General features: G+C 35.7%; 2 protein-coding genes across 2 annotated transcripts; both read left to right on the forward strand.

Moving 5' to 3' along the window:
• Positions 1-1,872: 1,872 nt before the first annotated feature.
• LOC131980410 (dehydrogenase/reductase SDR family member 1-like) lies at positions 1,873-9,106 on the forward strand. The gene is made up of 9 exons (XM_059344652.1): positions 1,873-2,040; positions 3,516-3,664; positions 3,877-4,020; positions 4,859-4,938; positions 5,704-5,836; positions 5,945-6,088; positions 6,952-7,021; positions 7,671-7,751; positions 7,864-9,106. Exons 2-9 carry the CDS (start codon positions 3,521-3,523, stop codon positions 7,998-8,000), a joined length of 933 nt encoding a protein of 310 aa, XP_059200635.1. The 5' UTR covers positions 1,873-2,040; positions 3,516-3,520; the 3' UTR covers positions 8,001-9,106.
• A 5,596-nt stretch (positions 9,107-14,702) lies between these two features.
• Positions 14,703-24,753, forward strand: LOC131980412 (dehydrogenase/reductase SDR family member 1-like). The gene is made up of 9 exons (XM_059344654.1): positions 14,703-14,888; positions 17,209-17,357; positions 18,852-18,995; positions 20,849-20,928; positions 21,688-21,820; positions 21,929-22,069; positions 22,911-22,980; positions 24,105-24,185; positions 24,299-24,753. Exons 2-9 carry the CDS (start codon positions 17,214-17,216, stop codon positions 24,433-24,435), a joined length of 930 nt encoding a protein of 309 aa, XP_059200637.1. The 5' UTR covers positions 14,703-14,888; positions 17,209-17,213; the 3' UTR covers positions 24,436-24,753.
• Positions 24,754-24,970: the final 217 nt, after the last annotated feature.

Consider the following 24,970-nt stretch of genomic DNA (forward strand, 5'->3'; position numbering starts at 1 on the left):
AGAGCAGAGCAATCAACGGAATTAACAGCTGTGGAATCTTCTGGCAGAGTGAAAGCAGCCAGAGGTGGGCAGAGTGAAATTTCTGGCCTCGAACAGAAAGCATTTTTGGCAAAACCATAATACCTATCATTGATCCGACTTCACTTTGAGCGTCCTGAGTTCTTCCTGAACCTCTACATATGTTTTTTTTTAAAGAAAAATTAAAAAATAGCTTTGTTAGAGCGATCTAAAAAAACAATTTAATCTCACTTTTTCCGAAATCTTCCTGCGTTTTTAATATGGGACCCAATGAGGCTGTTGGTGGTTTTGGTGGCGCATCTTTGCGTCGTACGCCCAAACTATAACTCTGACAGCTTTATCAGAGGATTGTGAGTGAGAAGACAAATTTTCCTACATTTCTATGTATAAATTATTTCTATAGAGTGGAATTTGCGGCCTGGAGCGCAGTTTTCAAATTTATTTTTTGACAGTTTTACCTCTCCCTCTACACTCTGAGCGATGACATCACACACTCTGACACGAACATTCCGTGCAATACACACCCATTATAATCTCAGAATTTCTCCAAAAATTATCATGGTCATTGAACAGGGATTGATAAAAAACTATATGACCTATCGAAACGCAAAGTAATACACCAATACACAAGACTTGTGTCTACTGTTTAAAGTTTAAATGGAGTCTCTAGGTGAAATTATGCCGGAGAAGTAGACGTCTGAAAATCTTCAATTAATGTTCTTTTTTGCTCATTTTCTTTCGGCCGTCCCATTCATTTCAATGCAAAATTTTGGGCAGTTTTTCGCGACTTACGTCGCGAAAAAATCATATTCCGTAAAGAAAAGTAATAGCACACCAATCCCGATCAAACCGCACGTTTTGATATATAATTTAGGACTAGTAGCGGGACGAAATTGCGTCCGGAAGAGGAATAAGAAGAAATCCACAGTATAACAGTAGAGCAGCACTGGTCCCTACAGCTATTGCTGTAGGGACCAGTGCTCGGTGCGATTGCCCCGAGGCCCTAATTATGAATAGAATAAATAGAAAGAAATAGAAAAACAGATAAATATAAATGAAATAAAAGACAGCAATAGTGATATAATATCAAATCTAAATAGAAATGAATTAAAAATATTAAAAAAAATTTTGAATAAAATATGATTTACACAGTTAAGGATACATTAATAAATAATAATAATAATAACAATAGACAAAAGAAAGATAAAAAGAAAATACAGATAAATAAATCTAAATGAGAAATAGCAATAGTGACGTAAAACCTAAATATAAATTAAATCATAAAAATTTGTAAAGAAATTTTAAAAAACCAAAGAGAGAAAAAAAGAAAAAGTTTGTAAAGTTTGTACATAGTTTGTTTTGAAGAGTTGCAGCTAACAAGGGAAAAAAGCCTATAAATATACATATTTATGGGACTTTTTTGTATATAGTTTTATTATATTTACATTTTTACCTTTTTATATGTTCATATTTGTATCCTATGTTTACATTTTCAAGTTCATTGAGCATATTTGTGGTTTTTATTGTAGTAAATAGTATAATTTTTCAACTTGGATTCGATGATTTTTGGGCTCAATATGTTGATAAAATAGGTTAAAGTGAGAAAATAATTGTCAGATCATATAGGTGAAGAAAAAATGGATACCAAATATCGGTATAGTAAACATGTGGGTGCATGAAGGGCAAAATCAGAAATAATCACAAACGGCCAAAATACTCTCAGAGCCCAGAGGGTTAAACAAAGCAGGAAGTGCGCTTAAGTGACTCCTCAGTCAACTGTAAACTCCCGTTTCTGCTTCGTCTCGCGTCTTCTCGCGAGAGTTGCGTTGCCCTTATAGCTGTGTAACTGTCACATTGCCCACATTGTTGCAGGTCGACGCTCTTACTCAGTAACATATTACAGGAGCAGCACAGAAACAAATCAGCCGTGACATAAATCGCGTCACGTTTCCTGCTCGTTAACATCTGAAGATTTATTATTAGGACTTGACAAACCAGATCCAGCGCTTTCTGTGGAATAAGGTTGGATATCCTTCATGCAATTCTATTGATTTTAAAGTTAACTATACAATCTGTGTTAAATAACCGAGTCTCGTATCTTTATTATAGGCTATATTATGATAATATTGTCACTGATAAGCTTATTGCTAAACGAGCAGTGAGGTCATTCGCCTTTTACGTTGTGATTTTCATGGTTATGGTTGTTTTTAACGAGAATAATGTCGTCATATGGGCATGTTTGTTGTACAAAAACTACAATAAAAAATAAAAAAAGCGCTCATATGGCAGTAGAGTTCGTTTTTATGGATTAAAAAAAAGACCTCGTTACATATCAGCTTTTTTCTGGTTATATAACAAACTGAACAGATGTTTCTGATAGTATCAATAAGTCGCCAAACACAACAGTAAAAGTTTATTTTGTTCTATTAATAGCCTTTAACACTAAGAAGTAGTTGTGTTATTGCATGTGCTTTTATACTTATGTGATTTGGGGAAAAATTTTAATTCATAATCATTTAACTAGATCACCTATAGCTCTAATAATGCTGGAAAACAGTGACTAGACAAAAAAAAAAGGATTCACCAGATTTCAGGTGAACTATGAACAGCTGATAGCAGACACTGATTCACGCAACAATGTTGCAACAACTTTATTTCCTGTCACCTCTGGTCATAATAACCTGACACGCCTCTATTAGTTATTTATACATCTGGAAACCATTATTCATTGAGCTCACTGCTTCTGTGTTGTTTAAATAACTAAAAATAGAAGTAAAAAGCATCAAAATGTACTTAAAGGATCAAAAGTAAAAGTACTACTTATGCAGAATGGACCCACTCAGATTGTTATATATTCCAAATACATTATTGGATTATTTGTTGATTTATTGATGCATTTATGTAAGCAGGGTTTTAATTTTGTAAAGATATGGTTCAATTAAAGTACTTTTATTAGGTTAAATATAAAGATAAATGTCTAATCACTTTAGATTCATCATGTTTTTCATGTTAAATCTCATGAAAAACAGCCTGTCATGAACATGACATGACAAGTATCATGAGCATTAATGTTACTTACAAATACAAAGTGTCATTAATGTTCATGACACATCCCATGTCATGTTTATGACACGCTCATGTCACTCTTATGTAGACACCTTCAAAATAAAGTGTCACCATATCTTGATAAAGTCACAAAGGCATGTTCAAAAAACTGCCTAAGTCACATTTTATTTTGACTTAGGCATAATAAATCCGCTTAAGTCACACACTTGACATAGGCCATTATCTTAAAGGGGTAAAATCACATGATCTGATCAACTGAGGATGGAGATTTTACCATAGGAGGAGATGATTTAGGCAAAAGAAAAACCAATTTTGACAAAAAATGACTATTTTAACAGTGTGACGATATTTGACTGACAGACCTATATATCTATATATCTTTTGTATAACATGGTGTGTGTGAGCTTACATGTGTGATGTTTCCTCCTCAGGGAAAATGTCCCTGTCTGGCTGGGTGTGTGTGGTCACAGGAGCCTCCAGAGGAATCGGCCGGGGAATCGCTCTGCAGCTGTCTGAGGCCGGAGCCACCGTCTACATCACAGGACGCCAGGAGAACACGCTGAAACAAACGGCTGCTCAGGTGATGCTTTGACTTCAGTTTATTACAGGGACGACAAAAAAAAACAGCTGTAAGATAGACAGGAAAAAGAAATGTCTACTGCACCTGAAATGTTGGCCTTCTCTTCTCTGTAGTTTTGTAGTTCCTTCTCCTCTCTGTAGTTTTGTAGTTGTACTGGTTCAGTCAGGGTTTGTTTCTATGGTTTCCAGCTGATGTGTCTGTTTCTAACGCAGGTTAAGGAGAGAGGTGGAAACTGTGTGCCGGTTATCTGTGATTCTACTAAAGACGGAGACATTGAAGAGCTGTTTGAGCAGATTAAACGTGAACAGAACGGCCGACTGGATATCCTGGTTAACAACGCCTACGCTGGAGTACAGGTAGACACACTCTCATACTTCAATAACTTGTGGAACACCTAAAATAGAGTGAAACTGAATAAAAGACAACCATAAATGAAATTCATTCATAAAAATATGTAAAGAAATTTTAAAAAACGAAAGAGAAAAAAGAAAAGAAAAAGAAAGTTAGAGTTAAAGACAGTTGATGGCGCTGCTATCAAATTTACTGTACTAAATTTTTACTAAATTTACTTAAGTTCAGACTTGAAACTTTCTCCCACTTTTTGTTTGACATCCCTAGCTCATGTAAAACCAAAGATATGATAGTTTTAATTTGATAGTACAGAAATATTTGAGCGTTGGTGGAGCTCTCTATAATTTCACACATAGTTTGTTTTGAAGAGTTGCAGCTAACAAGGAAAAAAACGCCTATAAATATAATATTTATGGGACTCTTTGTATGTAGTTTCATTATATTTAAATTTTTACCTTTTTATATGTTCACATTTGTATCCTATGTTTACATTTTCAAGTTTCAAAACAGTTCATTGAGCATAGTTGTGGTTTTTATTGTAGTAAATAGTATAATTTTTCAACTCGGATTTGATGATTTTTGGGCTCAATATGTTGATAAAATAGGTTAAAGTGAGAAAATAACTGTCAGATCATATAGGTGAAGAAAAATGGATACCAAATATGGGCATAATAAACATTTTTTATGTGTTACATGAAGGGCAAAATCAGAAATATTCAAAAACAGCCAAAATAATCTCAGAGCCCAGAGGGTTAAACAAAGCAGGAATATTAAAAGATAACCAATAAAGCCAACTGTGACTTTTTTTACATAAACTCTAAACATTGTTCTGTGTTATTCCAGGCTATCTTTGAGAACATCGGGACCAAATTCTGGGAAACTGACCCAACCATTTGGGATTCCATCAACAACACAGGTCTCAGGTATGATTTTATGCTTCGTCATGTCTGATAAGTCCACTGAGTCATTTCCTCGTGTCTGCTGACAGTTTTCCAGAGAACAGCTGTTGATTTGTTTAGCCTGAGTTCATCTTACGGTTTTGGACAGTCGTATCTCTCTCATGTTACATTAACAGGAAACTGGAAGATTTCTGTGGAACAATGATTGGACTGATTCCCTTTTTTATTTATCTGGCCACTGGAGCGCAGTTTTCAAATTTATTTTTTGACAATTTTTTCTCTCCCTCTACATTCTGGCGATGATGTCACACACTGTGACACGAACATTCCGTGCAATACACACCCATTATAATCTCAGAATTTCTCCAGAAATGATCATGGTCATTGAACAGGGATTGATAAAAAACTATATGACCTATCGAAACGTGGATTAATACACCAATACACAAGACTTGTGTCTACTGTTTAAAGTTTAAATGGAGTCTCTAGGCGAAATTATGCCGGAGAAGTAGACGTTTAAAAATCTCCCATTATTGTTCTTTTTCGTCATTTTTTTCGGCCGTCCCATTCACTTCAATGCAAAATTTTGCGATTATCTTGTATTATCTTTTATTTTATTCATCTGGCCACTATTTTTTCTCAGTTCATCCAGAGAACAGCTGTTTTTTTTGTCTATTAGTCTGAGTTCAGCTTACATTTTTGGACAGTCGTATCTCTCTCACGTTACATTAACAAGAAACTGGAAGATTTCTGTGATTGGACTGATTCCCATCTTTATTTATGTTGCAGAGGCCACTATTTCTTCTCAGTTCATGCATCCCGCATGATGGTGGCTCAGGGTCGGGGTCTGATAGTCACCATTTCATCTATGGGGGGGCTGAGGTATCTCTTCAATGTGCCATATGGTGTTGGAAAAGCTGCAGTAAGTTCTCCTCTTATTAAGCCCTGTGTTTATATTAAAGCAAGTACACGTGCTGTGTAATAAGGTGACTGTACTAAAAACCTGTTCTGTTGTCTGGTGTGTTTCCAGTGTGACCGGCTAGCAGCAGACATGGCTGTTGAGCTGAGAAACAGAGGAGTGGCTTCTGTCAGTCTGTGGCCGGGAGCGGTACAAACAGAGCTGGTGACTCAGTACATACTGGAGAAAGAAACACCACAGGGGGCAAATCCTAAGGTAGAGTATTGTCTTTTTTTTAAAAAGACACAAAATTACCCAAAAAAGACACAGAATTACCCAAAAAAGACACAAAAGTATTAAAAAAGACACAGAATTACCCAAAAAAGACACAAAAGTATTAAAAAAGACACAAATGTATAAAAAAAGACACAAAATTACCAAAAAAAGACACAGAATTACCAAAAAAAGACACAAAATTATTTAAAAAAGACACAGAATTACCAAAAAAAGACACAAAAGTATTAAAAAAGACACAAAATTACCAGAAAAAAGACACAAATGTATTAAAAAAGACACAGAATTACCAAAAAAAGACACAAAAGTATTTAAAAAGACACAGAATTACCAAAAAAAGACACAAAAGTATTAAAAAAGACACAGAATTACCAAAAAAAGACACAAAAGTATTAAAAAAGACACAAAATTCCCAAAAAGACACAAAATTATTTAAAAAAAGACACAAAAGTATTTAAAAAGACACAGAATTACCAAAAAAGGCTAAAAATTACCAAAAAAGACACAGAAATACCAAAAAAATACATAAAATTACTAGAAAAAGGCAGATTTACAAAAAAAAGACTTTTTTCCAGGCGTTTTAGGCCTAAATGGGTTAAAGGTAAATCATTTGTTACATTTGTTACATTTGTTTGGATAAATATAAAGATAACAACAAAAATAGCTGATAAGAGTTTAATTTAAGAGCTGATATCTAGACATTTAACATGGTTTTCTTGATAATTATGTTGGTTATTAAAATGAATAAGAAATGGATGAAAAAGGGTAGTCTAATATTTTTTCCAGTACTGTATATCCATATATGCTACAGTTTCTTTCTAAATCCCTGGATTTTTTTTTTTCAGCTTAAAGATGTTTTTGCCAATGGAGAAACTACGGAAATGAGCGGGAAGTGCATTGTGAACCTGGTCACAGGTAGGATTACTCTCTATGAGATGCTGTTCACATCACAGTCAGAAAGGTTTTATAGAAGTGAGCATTTGAGAAAGTCAGATTTGAACTGCACACTCTGTAACAAGCATATACTGGCACAAGTTGTTTATTTTAATTATCTAACACTTCTAAATCTTACGTTTTTTTATCTTGATAAGAAACAAATTATTTGCAGTGCAAAAAAGACACAAAAAAGACAAAAAAAATACCAAAAAATTCCCAAAAGAGACAAAAAGACGTGAAATGACCAAAAAAGACAAAAAAACACCCCAAAAAAGGGACACAAAAGACGTAAAATCACCAAATAAAGACACAAAACGTTTTTTTTTATCTTGGTAAGAAACCAATAATCATCAGGTCACTCTGCTCGGGCCAGTTCATCACTGCTGGCAGCTTTAATTTATCTTGTTTTAAGAGTTAATTTCTTATTTTAAGTGTTCAACATGCTTATTTCTAGATTTAATAATCTTAATTTAAGAAATCTTGTCAAGGTAAATTATCTGTCCATGCAGCAAGATCATTTCCCTCAGATTTAGTGTTTTTATCTGGTTTTTAGACACACCTTTTTTTTTTGCAGTGTACAAGTGGTTTTGGTCATTTGTAAACTTTGCATAATTTCTCTGTCTAAAAGATAAAAATCTGATGTCCCTGACTGGGAAAGTGCTCATGACTTGTGACCTGGCGAGGCGCTACGGGTTAAAAGATGTCGATGGTAAGTTTGTATCAGCATTTCAGTTTGTTTTGTTCTTTTTAACACTGGAATTTACTTACATGTACTGTCCCATAATTGACAATAATATTTAGTTTTATCTGATTATTTCCAGGACGGAGTGTCACTGATAACACTTCCTTCAAATTCCTGCTGACCCAGGTCCCCTATCTCTCCTGGCTGTCAGCTGTCGTCCCTTCATTCCTCCGTGTGCCACGCTTCGTGCTCACTCTGGCTAGTGGACGCTTCTAAAAAAACATTTCTAGATCCACCTTACTTACAGCTTACAGCTGTCGTGTCAGTGGTTTCAGATCAAATCCATTACTAATGGATAACAAATGTCAAAAAGCTAAACACTGACTGAAGAGTATTGTTGAAATGACCTTTAATTCTGACTTCTTGAGTATTCTAAACCTTTTCTATATCCACCTGAAGTGGAGCTATCATACAGACCAGCTACATGGTCCAAATCCACTCTGTCTCTATCTCTGTATACATATACAGGTGCTGGTCATTTAATTAGAATGTCACGAAAAAGTTGATTTATTTCAGTATTTTAATTTCAGTAACCATTTGAAGGCCTTTGCAGGTGTTTTGAGTTAATTAGCTGATTAGAGTTTGGCACCAGGTGTCTTCAATATTCAACCTTTTCACAATATTCTCATTTTCTGAGATATTGAATTTGGGATTTTTCATTAGTTGTCAGTTCTAATCATTACAATTAAAAGAAATAAACACTTGAAATATATCAGTCTGAGTGGAACGAATGTATACATTATACAAGTTTCACTTTTTGAATGGAATTATTGAAATAAATCAACTTTTTCATGATATTCTAATTATATGACCAGCACCTGTATGTATGTATGTATGTATGTATATATATATATATATATATATATATAGATGTATATATCCATTTCTACCTTAGAAATTGAAGTTTTATGAAGTAAAAAGTAAATATAGCACTTTTAATTGATGTGTACTGTTTGCACACAGTACATTTCTTACTACTTGATCACTTAATGAAGGCAGTTTTATGAAGTTTAACGTTACCAAACTAAGCATGTAGGATGCTCTACTAAGTTTCTGAATTTAAACACTCATATCTATATAGACGTGGGTGAAGCCACTAAATAAGACAATGTGAATTTCTCATTATTACTACATGTAATGTATTTTCTTCAGCAGTATACAAAATCACTACAACGTTTATAGAAACATAAATGGTTATGTATTTTTTCACCTATTTTGGGCATATGATTGTTATATTTCTATTAAATGTAAACGCACACTAAATACTATTACTACTATGGTATTTTACTGGCTAATGGAACAATAAAGAAACGTGAACTTGCTCCTGTTTTCATCTAGTCATTTCTTTTGTTAAATAAGGGTTGAATGTCTCACTGACTATTCCAGCTGTGTACCCAGGACGCCTGTCTGAAGCTGATATGAATTCAGGATATTGCTCGAGGTCACTCAGTATCACGGCACACTGATGATTGTTTGTTTCCATCTTTTTTATAATACAAAGAAAAAATTGAATAGGCTGTAAACTATTTCTTGTCAGTATGTCTACAATTCACTGGGTCGTAACTTTGGGACTTATTTCAGGGCCATGGCCGTGGTTTTTAAAATACAGACGTCAAGTCCAGTTTGAATTTCACAATAGTACAAGTTGAGTATTGAACATCACAAAATATAGTCATGGGAAAAAAAATATATATACACTACCGGTCAAAAGTTTTAGAACACCCCAATTTTTCCATTTTTTTATTGAAATTCAAGCAGTTCAAGTCAAATGAACAGCTTGAAAGGGTCCAAAGGTAAGTGGTGAACTGCCAGAGGTAAATAAAAAAGGTAAGCTTAACCAAAACTGGAAAATAATGTACATTTCAGAATTATACAAGTAGGCCTTTTTCAGGGAACAAGAAATGGGTTAACAACTTAACTCTATGGAGTCTTGGGCTATTTTGTCCATTTTTTAATTCTTTTCATGTCTTTGTAAGTCATTTTGTGTCTTTTTTGATCATTTTGTTTCCTTTTTTGGTCATTTTGTTTGTTTTTTGTATGATCTGAACTGTGCGTGTGTGATTCTGTTCAGTGAGCGGGGGTCGCAGACAACATGCATGTTAAATTGGGGGTCGCGATTCAAAAAGGTTGAGAACCACTGATCTATAGTCAGATTGCAAGAGAAATACAGTAAGAATTTCAAGCATTTACAAGCACTTAATCCAAAATCCAAGCACTTTCAACATTAAAATTCAAGCATTTTCGAGGATTTCGGGCACCCGTACAAACCCTTTAAGTACTTAATTTCTATAGGAAGCTCTAGCATATTATCTGAATTTAACATTAACACTAATGTATCTTCTTAAGCAGTATACAAAATCACTATAACATTTTAACTACGTATATGGTTGTATTTATATTTTCACTTTTTTATCATCTGTATATCTGTATATACTATATCTATGTATATTATAAGGAAATTATAAGTTTTGTATAAAACTTTAAAATGTAATGCAAATAAATAATGCTCACTCCGACTGTTGTTCATTCTTTTGTTCATAGATTCATTCATGTATTTTGAGGAAGTCTCTAGCGCCATCGTGTGTGAAATGTTGTAAATTGAACCAAAGACAACTTCCCACATTCTTTAGCAAGATAGTTCACTGACAGAAAAATAACATGCTTCGCTGATTTTTTTTGGCTAAATTAAATGTTATAAACTATATCACAACAGCCTACGTCTGTAAAAAACCTCTAAATATTACTAATCTGGTAACTAGCACGGTTCAAACTAAAAAGTTGATGCTAATAATCTGCCCTCATGTTATATTTAATCTGTTAAGAGAAATAAACAACTGAGCTGCTGCATGTACAGGTTTGACCGGTTCTCATTTTCTTTTCTTTTTCTTTCATTGTATATTTCTTTTAATTTCATTAAATTAAATTAATTTCATTCTTTTATTTTATCTTATTTTTAGTGTTGGTTTGACTTTTACATGTTCGAAATAAAATTCTCAATTAAAGTAAAATTACTTTATTAAAAATAAACAATAACATCAATAATTATGAATAGAATAAATAGAAAGAAATAGAAAAACATAAATAAAAATGAAATAAAAGACAGCAATAGTGATATAATATCAAATCTAAATAGAAATTCATTAATAAAAATATAAAAAAAAAAAAATCATTTACACAGTTAAGGATACATTAATAAATAATAATAATAATAATAATAATAATAGACAAAAGAAAAAGATAAAAAGAAAATACAGATAAATACATTTAAATGAGAAATAGCAATAGTGATGTAAATCTATATATAAATCAATTCATAAAAATATTTAAAGAAATTTTAAAAAACTAAAGAGAAAAAAAAGAAAAAGTTTGTAAAGTTTGTACATAGTTTGTTTTAAAGAGTTGCAGCTAAGAAGGGAAAAAAGCCTATAAATATACATGTTTTATGGTACTTTTTTGTATATAGTTTTATTATATGTAAATTTTACCTTTTTATATGTTCATATTTGTATCCTATGTTTACATTTTCAAGTTCCAAAACAGTTCATTAAGCATATTTGTGTTTTTTATTGTAGTAAATAGTATAATTTTTCAACTAGGATTTAATGATTTTTGGGCTCAATATGTTGATAAAATAGGTTAAAGCATGGGTCTCAGACTCGCGTTCTGCGGACCAATTTTGTAATTTTGTGTCTTTTTTGGTAATTTTGTGTCTTTTTAAAAATAATTTTGTGTCTTTTTGGGTAATTCTGTGTCTTTTTAAAATAATTTTGTGTCTTTTTTTGGTAATTTTGTGTCTTTTTTTGGTAATTTTGTGTATTTTTTTGGTCATTTTGTGTCTTTTTTTTAAGTAATTTATTTTTTTTCTGTCATTTTGTGTCTTTTTTTGGTCATTTTGATACTGCCTCCAGTAGTAACCTACTACTAACCTCTCCCTCACCAATAACCATTGTCGTTCTCTACCGCCCACCTGGTCCCCTTGGAGAATTTCTGGAGGAGCTTGATGTCCTACTGTCAAACTTCCCTGAAGATGGTCCACCACTTGTCCTTCTCGGGGACTTCAACATCCAGCCCGAGAAGTCAGCAGACCTACTACTTCTACTCTCCTCCTTCGCTCTCTTGCTCACTCCATCACCCCCTACTCACAAAGCTGGCAACCTCCTCGATCTCATTTTCACCAGGAGTTGCTCGACTACCAATCTCTCTGTAACCCCACTTCGTCAAGTTCTCCCTCCCACTCTCCCGATCGGACTGTCTGTTCTCACCGACAGATACTGCACTGGTCCGCCGCAACATTCGCTCTCTCTCTCCTCCTGCTCTGGCCTCAACTGTTCTCTCATCCCTCCCTCATTCTCACTTCTGCAGCCCAACTCTGCAACCGACACTCTCCTTGCCACCCTCTCCTCCTCTCTTGACTCACTCTGTCCTCTCACTCCTCGGAAAGTGCGCAAGTCCTCCCCTGCCCCTTGGCTGTCGGACTCTGTGCGTGCCACCAGAGCTCCCCTACGGGCAGCAGAACGGAAATGGCAGAAAACTAAACACCCTGAGGACCTACACAACTACCAATCTCTTCTTGCTGCCTTCTCATCTTTAATCTCAGCTGAAAAAAGTTCTTTCTATCAGACCAAAATCCAATCCTCATTCTCCAACCCCAAGAAGCTCTACTCCATCTTTACAAACCTCCTGGTCCCTCCAACTCCCCCTCCTACCTCCTCCCTCCTACCAACCCACTTTGTCAACCATTTCCTGAAAAAGATTGAGGACATACGCTCGTCATTTACCCATCCAGTCTCACAACCTGCCTCTCCTCCCTCCCCATCAGCGTCTCCCTCCCTCTCAGCATTCACTCCACTGTCTCCTCCTCAAGTGCTCAGCCTTGTAACCTCTGCCCGTCCTACCACTTGTCAGCTGGATCCTATTCCCTCCCACCTGTTTCAGTCTATTGCTCCTGATCTCCTCCCGTTCCTCTCCCATCTTGTCAACACTTCCTTGACTACTGGCTGCTTTCCTAACTCTCTGAAGGAAGCAAGGGTGAATCCTCTCCTGAAGAGATCCACCCTCGACCCATCCTTAGTGGACAATTACAGACCCGTCTCTCTCCTGCCGTTCCTCTCCAAAACTCTGGAACGGGCTATCTTCAATCAGCTGTCCTCCTATCTGCATGGGAACAACCTCCTTGACCCTCACCAGTCTGGTTTTTAGAAGGGCCACTCAACAGAGACTGCCCTTCTCGCTGTGACTGAACAGCTTCACAAGGCGAAGGCGGCCTCTCTCTCATCTGTTGTGGTTCTACTGGACCTTTCTGCAGCTTTTGACACTGTGGATCACCAGATCCTCATCTCCACCCTTCACCACCTTGGAGTATCTGGCTCTGCCCTCTCTCTGCTCAAATCCTATCTCAAGGACCGCACCTTCCGTGTAACTTGGAGGGGTTCTGTTTCAGAACCCTGTCTACTCACCACCGGGGTCCCTCAAGGCTCGGTCCTTGGTCCGCTCCTCTTCTCGATTTACACCAACTCCCTTGGCTCCCTCATCCACTCGCATGGCTTCTCCTATCATAGCTATGCCGACGACACCCAGCTAAGCTTCTCATTTCCCCAGTCTGAAACACGTGCAGCAGCACGTATCTCTGCATGTCTGGCCGACATCTCCCAGTGGATGTCCTCGCACCACCTCAAACTCAACCTGGGAAAGACTGAGCTACTTTACCTCCCAGGGAAGGGCTCTCCCACCACTGACTTCCACATCACTGTCCAGGACACAGTGGTTGCCTCCAACCACCACAGAAACCGCCAAAAACCTTGGCGTAACTCTTGACAACCAACTGTCCCTCTCAACAAACATCACCGCCACTACCAGATCTTGCAGATTCTTGCTGCATAACATCAGGAGAATCCGCCCGTTTCTCACCCAGAAGGCAGCTCAGGTCCTGGTCCAGGCACTGGTCATCTCACGCCTGGACTACTGCAACTCCCTCATGGCAGGTCTGCCTGCCAAAGCCATCCGACCTCTACAACTCATCCAGAATGCAGCTGCTCGATTGGTCTTCAATCTTCCCAAATTTTCACACACAACACCCCTCCTCCGCTCCCTCCACTGGCTACCTGTGGCTGCGCGGATACGCTTCAAGACTCTAGCTCTGGCGTACTCTGCTGCTAACGGTTCAGGTCCTACTTACATCCAGGACCTTGTCAAACTCTACACTCCTGCCCGTCCTCTCCGCTCTGCATCAGCCAAACAGCTGGCGACTCCCACCTTGCGTGGGTCAACTCGCCTCAAAACCACCTCCAGACTTTTCTCTGTCTTGGCTCCCAAATGGTGGAACGAGCTCCCTACTGACATCAGGACCTCAGACAGCCTGGACATCTTCCGCCGCAGGCTGAAGACCTATCTCTTCCAACAATACCTCGGTTAAGTCATGGTCACCTAACAGATATATATATTTAAAAAAAAAAAAAAAAAAATCTTCTTTTCTCTTCTTTTCTTCTTTAACATATAGCACTCCTTAGCAATGACAGTTAGCTCTTAAAGTTATGTACTTACTCGATTCCTATGGTCTATGTCTAGTACCATCAGGTTGAATGCACTTATTGTAAGTCGCTTTGGACAAAAGCGTCTGCTAAATGACATGTAATGTAATGTAATTTGAGTTTGAGATCCCTGGGTTAAAGTGAGAAAATAATTGTCAGATCGTTTATGTGAAGAAAAACTGGATACCCAATAAAGGTATAGGCTAGTAAACATTTTTTTATGTGCTACATGAAGGGCAAAAATCATAAATATTAAAAAACGGCCAAAATAATCTCAGAGCCCAGAGGGTTAAACAAAGCAGGAAGTGCGCTTAAGTGACTCCTCAGTCAACTGTAAAATCCCGTTTCTGCTTCGTCTCGCGTCTTCTCGCGAGAGTTGCGTTGCCCTTATAGCTGTGTAACTGTCACATTGCCCACATTGTTGCAGGTCGAGGCTCTTACTCAGTAACATATTACAGGAGCAGCACAGAAACAAATCAGCCGTGACATAAATCGCGTCACGTTTCCTGCTCGTTAACATCTGAAGATTTATTATTAGGACTTGACAAACCAGATCCAGCGCTTTCTGTGGAATAAGGTTGGATATTCTTCATGCAATTCTATTGATTTTAAAGTTAACTATACAATCTGTGTTAAATAACCGAGTCTTGTATCTTTATTATAGGCTATATTAAGATAATATTGTCACTGATAAGCGTATTGCTAAACGAGCAGTGAGGTTATTCGCCTTTTATGTTGTGATTTTCATGGTTATGGTTGTTTTTAACGAGAATAATGTCGTCATATGGTCATATTTGTTGTACAAAAACTACAATAAAAACTAAAAAAAAAGCGCTCATATGGCAGTAGAGTTCGTTTTTATGGATTAAAAAAAAAAGACCTCGTTACATATCAGCTTTTTTTTTTGGTTATATAACAAACTGAACAGATGTTTCTGATAGTATCAATAAGTCGCCAAACACAACAGTAAAAGTTTATTTTGTTCTATTAATAGCCTTTAACACTAAGACGTAGTTGTGTTATTGCATGTGCTTTTATACTTATGTGATTTGGGGAAAAGTTTAAATTCATAATCATTTAACTAGATCACCTATAGCTCTAATAATGCTGGAAAACAGTGACTAGACAAAAACAAACATTGATTCACCAGGTGAACTATGAACAGCTGATAGCAGACACTGATTCATGCAACAATGTTGCAACAACTTTATTTCCTGTCACCTCTGGTCATAATAACCTGACATGCCTCTATTAGTTATTTATACATTTGGAAACCATTATTCATTGAGCTCACTGCTTCTGTGTTGTTTCCTCCTCAGGAAAAATTACTAAAAATAGAAGTAAAAAGCATCAAAATGTACTTAAAGAAAATTAAAAATAAAAGTACTACTTATGCAGAATGGACCCACTCAGATTGTTATATATTCCAAATACATTATTGGATTATTTGTTGATTTATTGATGCATTTATGTAAGCATATGGTTCAATTAAAGTACTTTTATTAGGTTAAATATAAAGATAAATGTCTAATCACTTTAGATTCATCATGTTTTTCATGTTAAATCTCGACCCGAAAAGTAACTAAAGCTGTCAGCTGAATGTAGTGGAGTAGAAGTATAAAGTTACATAAAACGGAAATACTCAAGTAAAGTACATGTACCTTAAAATTGTACTTAAGTGCAGTACCTGAGTAAATTTACTTAGTTACTTTCCACCACTGGGAATCATTTATGCGATCTCTGTTCCAATTTCTATTTTCCCAGTTTACCTCTAATCATATCGTCACCCTGTTAAAATAATCGCCTCACTCTTTTTTTCAAGTTTTGCAGGAAACACAAAAAACCACCAAAAATGTAACATATCACATTTATTGATCATTTAACTCAAAAAGGATGTAACAAAGGATGGCTATTGGCATAGTAATAACACTGTGTGTAAATTATTTAACTTAAGAGAAATAAATGACTTAGGCAATTTTTTTGAACATGCCTTTGTGACTTAACTCTATGGAGTCTTATAGGGCTATTTTGTCCATTTTTGAAACCTTTTCAAGTCTTTTCATGTCTTTTTTTGTGGTCATTTTGTGTCTTTTGTTGTGTCTTTTTTTCTAGTCATTTTGTGTCTTTTTTGGTCATTTTTGACGTCATGAAGAAGTCGTGCTCCGGCACTTTCGTGGACTCCAGAGGTTTTTTTTTGTCATTTTGTGTATTTTTTGGTCATTTTGTGTCTGTTGCTGTGCCTTTTTTTGGTCATTTTTGTGTCTTTCATGATCATTTTGTGTCTTTTTCTAGTCATTTTGTGTCTTTTTTGGTCATTTTTGTGTCTTTTTTGACGTAATGAAGAAGTCATGCTCCGGCGCTTTCATGGACTCCAGAGGGTTAAACAAGATATGGTCACACTTTATTTTGAAGGTGTCTACATAAGAGTCACACAAGCCTGTCATGAACATGACATGACAAGTATCATGAGCATTAATGTTACTTCAAAGTGTCATTAATGTTCATAACACATCCCATGTCATGTTAATGACACGCTCATGTCACTCTTATGTAGACACCTTCAAAATAAAGTGTCACCATATCTTGATTAAGTCACAAAGGCATGTTCAAAAAACTGCCTAAGTCACATTTTATTTTGACTTAGGCATAATAAATCCACTTAAGTCACACACTTGACATAGGCCATGATCTTAAAGGGGTAAAATCACATGATCTGATCAACTGAGGATGGAGATTTTACCATAGGAGGAGATGATTTAGGCAAAAGAAAAACCAATTTTGACAAAAAATGACTATTTTAACAGTGTGACGATATTTGACTGACAGACCTATATATCTATATATCTTTTGTATAACATGGTGTGTTTGAGCTTACATGTGTGATGTTTCCTCCTCAGGGAAAATGTCCCTGTCTGGCTGGGTGTGTGTGGTCACAGGAGCCTCCAGAGGAATCGGCCGGGGAATCGCTCTGCAGCTGTCTGAGGCCGGAGCCACCGTCTACATCACAGGACGCCAGGAGAACACGCTGAAACAAACGGCTGCTCAGGTGATGCTTTGACTTCAGTTTATTACAGGGACGACAAAAAAAAAACAGCTGTAAGATAGAAAAAGAAATGTCTACTGCACCTGAAATGTTGGCCTTCTCCTCTCTATAGTTTTGTAGTTCCTTCTCTTCTTCTTCTCTGTAGTTTTGTAGTTCCTTCTCCTCTCTGTAGTTTTGTAGTTCCTTCTCCTCTCTGTAGTTTTGTAGTTCCTTCTCATGTCTGTAGTTTTGTAGTTCCTTCTCCTCTCTGTAGTTCTGTAGTTCCTTCTCTTCTCTGTAGTTCCTTCTCTTCTCTGTAGTTCTGTAGTTCCTTCTCTTCTTCTTCTCTGTAGTTTTGTAGTTCCTTCTCTTTTTCTTCTCTGTAGTTTTGTAGTTCCTTCTCTTCTTCTTCTCTGTAGTTTTGTAGTTCCTTCTCCTCTCTGTAGTTTTGTAGTTCCTTCTCTTCTCTGTAGTTTTGTAGTTCCTTCTCCTCTCTGTAGTTTTGTAGTTCCTTCTCTTCTCTGTAGCTTTGTAGTTCCTTCTCTTTTTCTTCTCTGTAGTTTTGTAGTTCCTTCTCTTCTTCTTCTCTGTAGTTTTGTAGTTCCTTCTCCTCTCTGTAGTTTTGTAGTTCCTTCTCTTCTCTGTAGTTTTGTCCACACACAACCTTCATCTGTTTTCTGTATCTTCTGCGTCCTGTTCTTTACCGTATAAGTGCAATAATATTATAGTGCAATATATTTATATTCATTTTATCTAAAATACTACCTCTACATGCTACCACTCATCCTCATTCACCTCCTTTATATACATAGCTATTTTTTTTTCCAACAATATATTTATTGAGTTTTGTTTTACAAAGTTGACACATAGGTCACAAGAAAAATACAAAACAATGGTGGCCAAAGGTAGCAAAATTTAAGAACAAGAGTCCTTGATTATCAATTAAAAAAGGAGTACATGAGTATAGACCAAATGAAAAGAAGTATAAATATGCAGAGGGTAAAATTATTCTGCTCCAGGTTCGTTTATTAAATGAGCCAGATTATTGTTCTTAATATAATGTATAAAACGTCCCCATACTCTTTGAAACACCTCTTGTTTATTCTTAAGCATGTATGTAATTCTTTCCAAGGGCAAACATAAAGATAATTCCTTAAACCACTGTGATATGCTGGTTTACCAATGTTTTTACATGTTAAATCAATCACTCGTTTTGCCTGTAATAACCACAAATTAAGAAAAACTTGTTCATGGTCATTTATGTTATGCCCCTCTGGGTATAGACCATATACATAGCTATTTATTCTATATTCTGTATTTTTTTTTTGCCATTCAATTATTTATTCTTGCTGTGATATTTTATACTTTTTATGCCTCTTTACCTTATTGTCCTGAAGTGTTTATGTCTTGTTGTTGTCAATTTGTTTTATGCACTATGGGAGTTGCACGCTAATTTCGTTGTGCTATGTACAATGACAATAATGGCTATTCTATTCTATTCTATTCTATTGAACGCAGGTTAAGGAGAGAGGTGGAAACTGTGTGCCGGTTATCTGTGATTCTACTAAAGACGGAGACATTGAAGAGCTGTTTGAGCAGATTAAACGTGAACAGAACGGCCGACTGGATATCCTGGTTAACAACGCCTACGCTGGAATACAGGTAGACACACTGCACTGACAGGAAACAGGACTTTATGTATCTTGTCGTGTAATTTACTGGTCCAAGTTGTAGGTCAAATAGCTCATAAATTAGTTTTTAAAGGAGTCCAATTGGAAAAAATTACTTCTCTATCTTTAACAGTTATTCAAAAGCCCAGTTGGAAAACAGCTCAAAAAAACTCTCTAACAGGTCTCAAAAATCTTCAAGCAGGAGTCCAAGATGTTAGGACAACACTTTATTATCGATAAAAAGTGGAGAGAACAAATATAATACACACAAGGTGCAGTCCATAAGCTCTCTAACTCGAAATGAAACTTACATGAGGTTTTATAGAGAAATCACACACATCTGTCCATCCCATCATAAATATTTATTATGACCTTTCCTCCAATAAAATTTGTTGATTCTTTAGGTTTCTCCTCCTAGGGGCTGCTCCAAATCCGCCCCCCTAGGTGCAGGTGGCATTACCTCATCCCCTGGCAGAGAGACATCAATATGTTTAGGGGTTGAAAATATTACTATGATTTTAAGTCATCCATTGGTTCCCATAGGGCCTTTCTATGCTTTATTTACTATGATTTAAAGTTATCCGTTGGTTCCCACAGAGTCTTTCTATATTCTTATTTCTCACTCATCTCTGTTTGTCATACACAGCCTTTTTTATTTTTCATTTCTCGCTTATTATATGCTACTGTTTTTTTAGCACTTGTTAATGCTGCTTCTTGCCCAGCTGGGCAACCCCGGTCCCACCAGCTCTCCGGGACAAGCACTCCAACAAGCACCTCTGGTGAAAGATCACAGGTGTTTTTCTGGCACAAACTTAACATTCTTATCTAGGCCTTATTTTACTTCTCCTCTCTTCCAGTACTTCTCCGCCTTTCAGTTAAATCTCTGCAGCATTTTGATTATACATATAACATCATATAAATCACTCAGAGTTACATTATTTAATCACAATTTGTCATATAAATAGCTACGTAGTCCCTCGAGAGACCCTCATAAAGAGATACTAGCTAACTCTCACCACATTATTTACTCTACAATCTCATACTTGAATAACTTGTGGAACACCTAAAATAGAGTGAAACTGTGAATAAAAGACCATAATTGAAATGAATTCATAAAAATATGTAAAGAAATTTTAAAAAACGGAAGAGAGAAAAAAGAAAAGAAAAAGAAAGTTAGAGTTAAAGACAGTTGATGGCGCTGCTATCAAATTTACAAAATTTCCAAAGTTCAGACTTTTCTCACAATTTTTGTTTGACATTCCTAGCTCATGTAAAACCAAAGATATGATAGTTTTAATTTGATAGTACAGAAATATTTGAGCGATGGTGTAGCTCTCTGTGTAATTTCACACATAGTTTGTTTTGAAGAGTTGCAGCTAACAAGGAAAAAAGCCTATAAATATAATATTTATGGGACTTTTTTGTATATAGTTTCATTACATTTAAATTTTTACCTTTTTATATGTTCATATTTGTATCCTATGTTTACATTTTCCAAACCAAAACAGTTCATTGAGCATATTTGTGGTTTTTATTGTAGTAAATAGTATAATTTTTCAACTCCAATTTGATGATTTTTGGGCTCAATATGTTGATAAAATAGGTTAAAGTGAGAAAATAACTGTCAGATCATATAGGTGAAGAAAAAATGGATACCAAATATGGGCATAATAAAAATGTTCTATGTGGTACATGAAGGGCAAAATCAAAAATATTCGAAAACGGCCAAAATAGGCTCAGAGCCCAGAGGGTTAAACAAAGCAGGAATATTAAAGATCACCAATCATAAACTGCCAACTGTGACTTTTTTACATAAACTCTAAACATTGTTATGTGTTATTCCAGGCTATCTTTGAGAACATCGGGACCAAGTTCTGGGAACTTGATCCAACCATTTGGGATTCCATCAACAACACAGGTCTCAGGTATGATTTAATGCTTCGTCATGTCTGATAAGTCCACTGAGTCATTTCCTCGTGTCTGCTGACAGTTTTCCAGAGAACAGCTGTTGATTTGTTTAGCCTGAGTTCAGCTTACGGTTTTGGACAGTCGTATCTCTCTCATGTTACATTAACAGGAAACTGGAAGATTTCTGTGGAACAATGATTGGACTGATTCCCTTTTTTATTTATCTGGCCACTGGAGCGCAGTTTTCAAATTTATTTTTTGACACTTTTTTCTCTCCCTCTACACTCTGAGTGATGATGTCACACACTCTGACACGAACATTCCGTGCAATACACACCCATTATAATCTCAGAATTTCTCCAGAAATGATCCTGGTCATTGAACAGGGATAGATAAAAAACTATATGACCTATCGAAACACAAATTAATACACCAATACACAAGACTTGTGTCTACTGTTTAAAGTTTAAATGGTGTCTCTAGGGGAAATTCTGCCGGAGAAGTAGACGTTTAAAAATCTCCAATTATTGTTCTTTTTCGTCGTTTTTTTCGGCCGTCCCATTCACTTCAATGAAAAATTTTGCGATTATCTTTTATTTTATTCATCTGGCCACTATTTTTTCTCAGTTCATCCAGAGAACAGCTGTTGATTTGTCTATTAGTCTAAGTTCAGCTTACATTTTCAGTCGTATCTCTCTCATATTACATTAACAAGAAACTGGAAGATTTCTATGAAACAATGATTGGACTGATTCCCATTTTTATTTTTCTGTCAGAGGCCACTATTTCTTCTCAGTTCATGCATCCCGCATGATGGTGGCTCAGGGTCGGGGTCTGATAGTCACCATTTCATCTATCGGGGGGCTGAGGTATCTCTTCAATGTGCCATATGGTGTTGGAAAAGCTGCAGTAAGTTCTCCTCTTATTAAGCCCTGTGTTTATATTAAAGCAAGTACACGTGCTGTGTAATAAGGTGACTGTATTAAAAACCTGTTCTGTTGTCTGGTGTGTTTCCAGTGTGACCGGCTAGCAGCAGACATGGCTGTTGATCTGAAAAACAGAGGAGTGGCTTCTGTCAGTCTGTGGCCGGGAGCGGTACAAACAGAGCTGGTGACTCACATACTGGAGAAAGAAACACCACAGGGTGTCACTCCTAAGGTAGAGTATTGTCTTTTTTTTAAAAAGACACAGAATTACCCAAAAAAGACACAAAAGTATTAAAAAAGACACAAAATTACCCAAAAAAGACACAAAAGTATTAAAAAAAGACACAGAATTACCAAAAAGACACAAAATTATTAAAAAAAGACACAGAATTACCAAAAAGACACAAAAGTATTAAAAAAGACACAAAATTTGCAGAAAAAAGGCACAAAATTACCCAAAAAGGCACAAAATTACCCAGAAAAGACACAGAATTACCAAAAAAAGACACAAAAGTATTAAAAAAGACACAAAATTGCCAAAAAAAGGCACAAAATTACCCAAAAAAGACACAAAATAATTTAAAAAAGACACAGAATTACCAAAAAAGGACACAAAAGTATTAAAAAAGACACAAAATTACCAAAAAAGGCACAAAGTTACCAAAAAAAGGACAGAATGACCAAAAAAAACTTTAACTAGGGCGTTATTTTAAAATCGCCCATTGGTTTTCCAGGTATTTTAGGCCTAAATGGGTTAAAGGTAAATCATTGGTATATGCAGTCATGTAAAAATATTAGACCACCCTTGTTTTCTTCACTGTTATTGTTTTAATGCCTGGTACAACAAAATGTGCATTTGTTTGGATAAACATAATGAAAACAACAAAAATAGCTGATAAGAGTTGAATTTAAGAGCTGATATCTAGACATTTAACATGGTTTTCTTGATAATTATTTTGGTTATTAAAATGAACAAGAAATTAAAAAGGGTATTCTAATATTTTTTCCAGTACTGTATATTCATATATGCTACTTCAGTTTTTTGCTAAATCCCTGGATTTTTTTTTTTTCAGATTAAAGATGTTTTTGCCAATGGAGAAACTACGGAAATGAGCGGGAAGTGCATTGTGAACCTGGTCACAGGTAGGATTACTCTCTATGAGATGCTGTTCACATCACAGTCAGAAAGGAAGTGATATTAAGTTTTCAGTTTTATAGAAGTGAGCATTTGAGAAAGTCAGATTTGATCTGCACACACTGTTACAAGCATTTACTGGCACACTGCAAAAAAGGTCTAAAAACCAGATAAAAACAGTAAATCTGAGGGAAATGATCTTGCTGCATGGACAGATAATTTACCTTGACAAGATTTATTAAATTAAGATTATTTCATCTGGAAATAAGCATGTTGAACGCTGAGAACGATTTTATAGAAGTGAGCATTTGAGAAAGTCAGATTTAATCTGCACACTCTGTAACAAGCATTTACTGGCACAAGTTGTTTATTTTAATTATCTAACACTTCTAAATCTTACGTTTTTTTTATCTTGATAAGAAACAAATTATTTGCAGTGCAAAAAAGACACCAAAAAGACAAAAAAAAGACAAAAAAATACCAAAAAGAGACAAAAAGACGTGAAATGACCAAAAAAGACAAAAAAAAAAACACCCAAAAAAAGGGACACAAAAGACGTAAAATCACAAAATAAAGACACAAAAAGTTTTTTTTTTATCTTGGTAAGAAACCAATAATCATCAGGTCACTCTGCTCGGGCCAGTTCATCACTGCTGACAGCTTTAATTTATCTGGTTTTAAGAGTTAATTTCTTATTTTAAGTGTTCAACATGTTTATTTCTAGATTTAATAATCTTAATTTAAGAAATCTTGTCAAGGTAAATTATCTGTCCATGCAGCAGATCATTTCCCTCAGATTTACTGTTTTATCTGGTTTTTAGACACACCCTTTTTTGCAGTGTAGCCATTTTCCATGGTTTTGTTGATAGTGATTTTGGTTAATATCAATAAAACCATGTTAAATGTCTAGATATCAGCTCTTAAATTAAACTCTTGTGAGCTATTTTTGTTGTTGTCATTATATTTGTCCAAACAAATGTACCTTTAGTAAAATTATCTGTCCATGCAGGAAGATAATTTCCCTCAGATTTAGTGTTTTTATCTTGTTTTTAGACACACCTTTTTTTTTTGCAGTGTACAAGTGGTTTTGGTCATTTGTAAACTTTGCATCATTTCTCTGTCTGCCTCAAAGATAAAAATCTGATGTCCCTGACTGGGAAAGTGCTCATGACTTGTGACCTGGCGAGGCGCTACGGGTTAAAAGATGTCGATGGTAAGTTTGTATCAGTATTTTAGTTTGTTTTGTTCATTTTAACACTGGAATTTACTTACATGTACTGTCCCATAATTGACAACAATATTTTTGTTTTATCTGATTATTTCCAGGACGGAGTGTCACTGATAACACTTCCTTCAAATTCCTGCTGAGCCAGGTCCCCTATCTCTCCTGGCTGTCAGCTGTCGTCCCTTCATTCCTCCGTGTGCCACGCTTCGTGCTCACTCTGGCTAGTGGACGCTTCTAAAAACATTTTCTAGATCCACCTTACTTACAGCTTACAGCTGTCGTGTCAGTGGTTTCAGATCAAATCCATTACTAATGGATAACAAATGTCAAAAAGCTAAACACTGACTGAAGAGTATTGTTGAAATGACCTTTTATTCTGACTTCTTGAGTATTCTAAAAATCTTTTCTAGATCCACCTGAAGTCCAAATCCACTCTGTCTCTATCTCTGTATACATATACAGGTGCTGGTCATATAATTAGGCCACGTTTATACAGTACAGGCCAAAAGTTTGGACACACCTTCTCATTCTATTTACATTGTAGATTCTCACTGAAGGCATCAAAACTATGAATAAACACATATGGAATTATGTACTTAACAAAAAAAGTGTGAAATAACTGAAAACATGTCTTGTATTTTAGATTCCTCAAAGTAACCACCCTTTGCTTACTAGAATATAAGACATATTTTCAGTTATTTCACACTTTTTTGTTAAGTACATAATTCCACATGTGTTCATTAATAGTTTTGATGAATCTACAATGTCAATAG

Source organism: Centropristis striata, chromosome 11, assembly GCF_030273125.1.
Source record: "Centropristis striata isolate RG_2023a ecotype Rhode Island chromosome 11, C.striata_1.0, whole genome shotgun sequence".
NCBI lineage: Eukaryota > Metazoa > Chordata > Actinopteri > Perciformes > Serranidae > Centropristis > Centropristis striata.

Bases quoted from the DNA above. Each gene is read 5' to 3' on its own strand.
- LOC131980410 (XM_059344652.1), top strand. From the start codon at position 3,521: ATGTCCCTGTCTGGCTGGGTGTGTGTGGTCACAGGAGCCTCCAGAGGA. The intron at 4,939-5,703 runs GTATGATTTTAT...TTTATGTTGCAG, and splicing joins ATCAACAACACAGGTCTCAG to AGGCCACTATTTCTTCTCAG. The intron at 5,837-5,944 runs GTAAGTTCTCCT...GTGTGTTTCCAG, and splicing joins ATGGTGTTGGAAAAGCTGCA to TGTGACCGGCTAGCAGCAGA.
- LOC131980412 (XM_059344654.1), top strand. From the start codon at position 17,214: ATGTCCCTGTCTGGCTGGGTGTGTGTGGTCACAGGAGCCTCCAGAGGA. The intron at 22,070-22,910 runs GTAGAGTATTGT...TTTTTTTTTCAG, and splicing joins CACAGGGTGTCACTCCTAAG to ATTAAAGATGTTTTTGCCAA. The intron at 24,186-24,298 runs GTAAGTTTGTAT...GATTATTTCCAG, and splicing joins CGGGTTAAAAGATGTCGATG to GACGGAGTGTCACTGATAAC.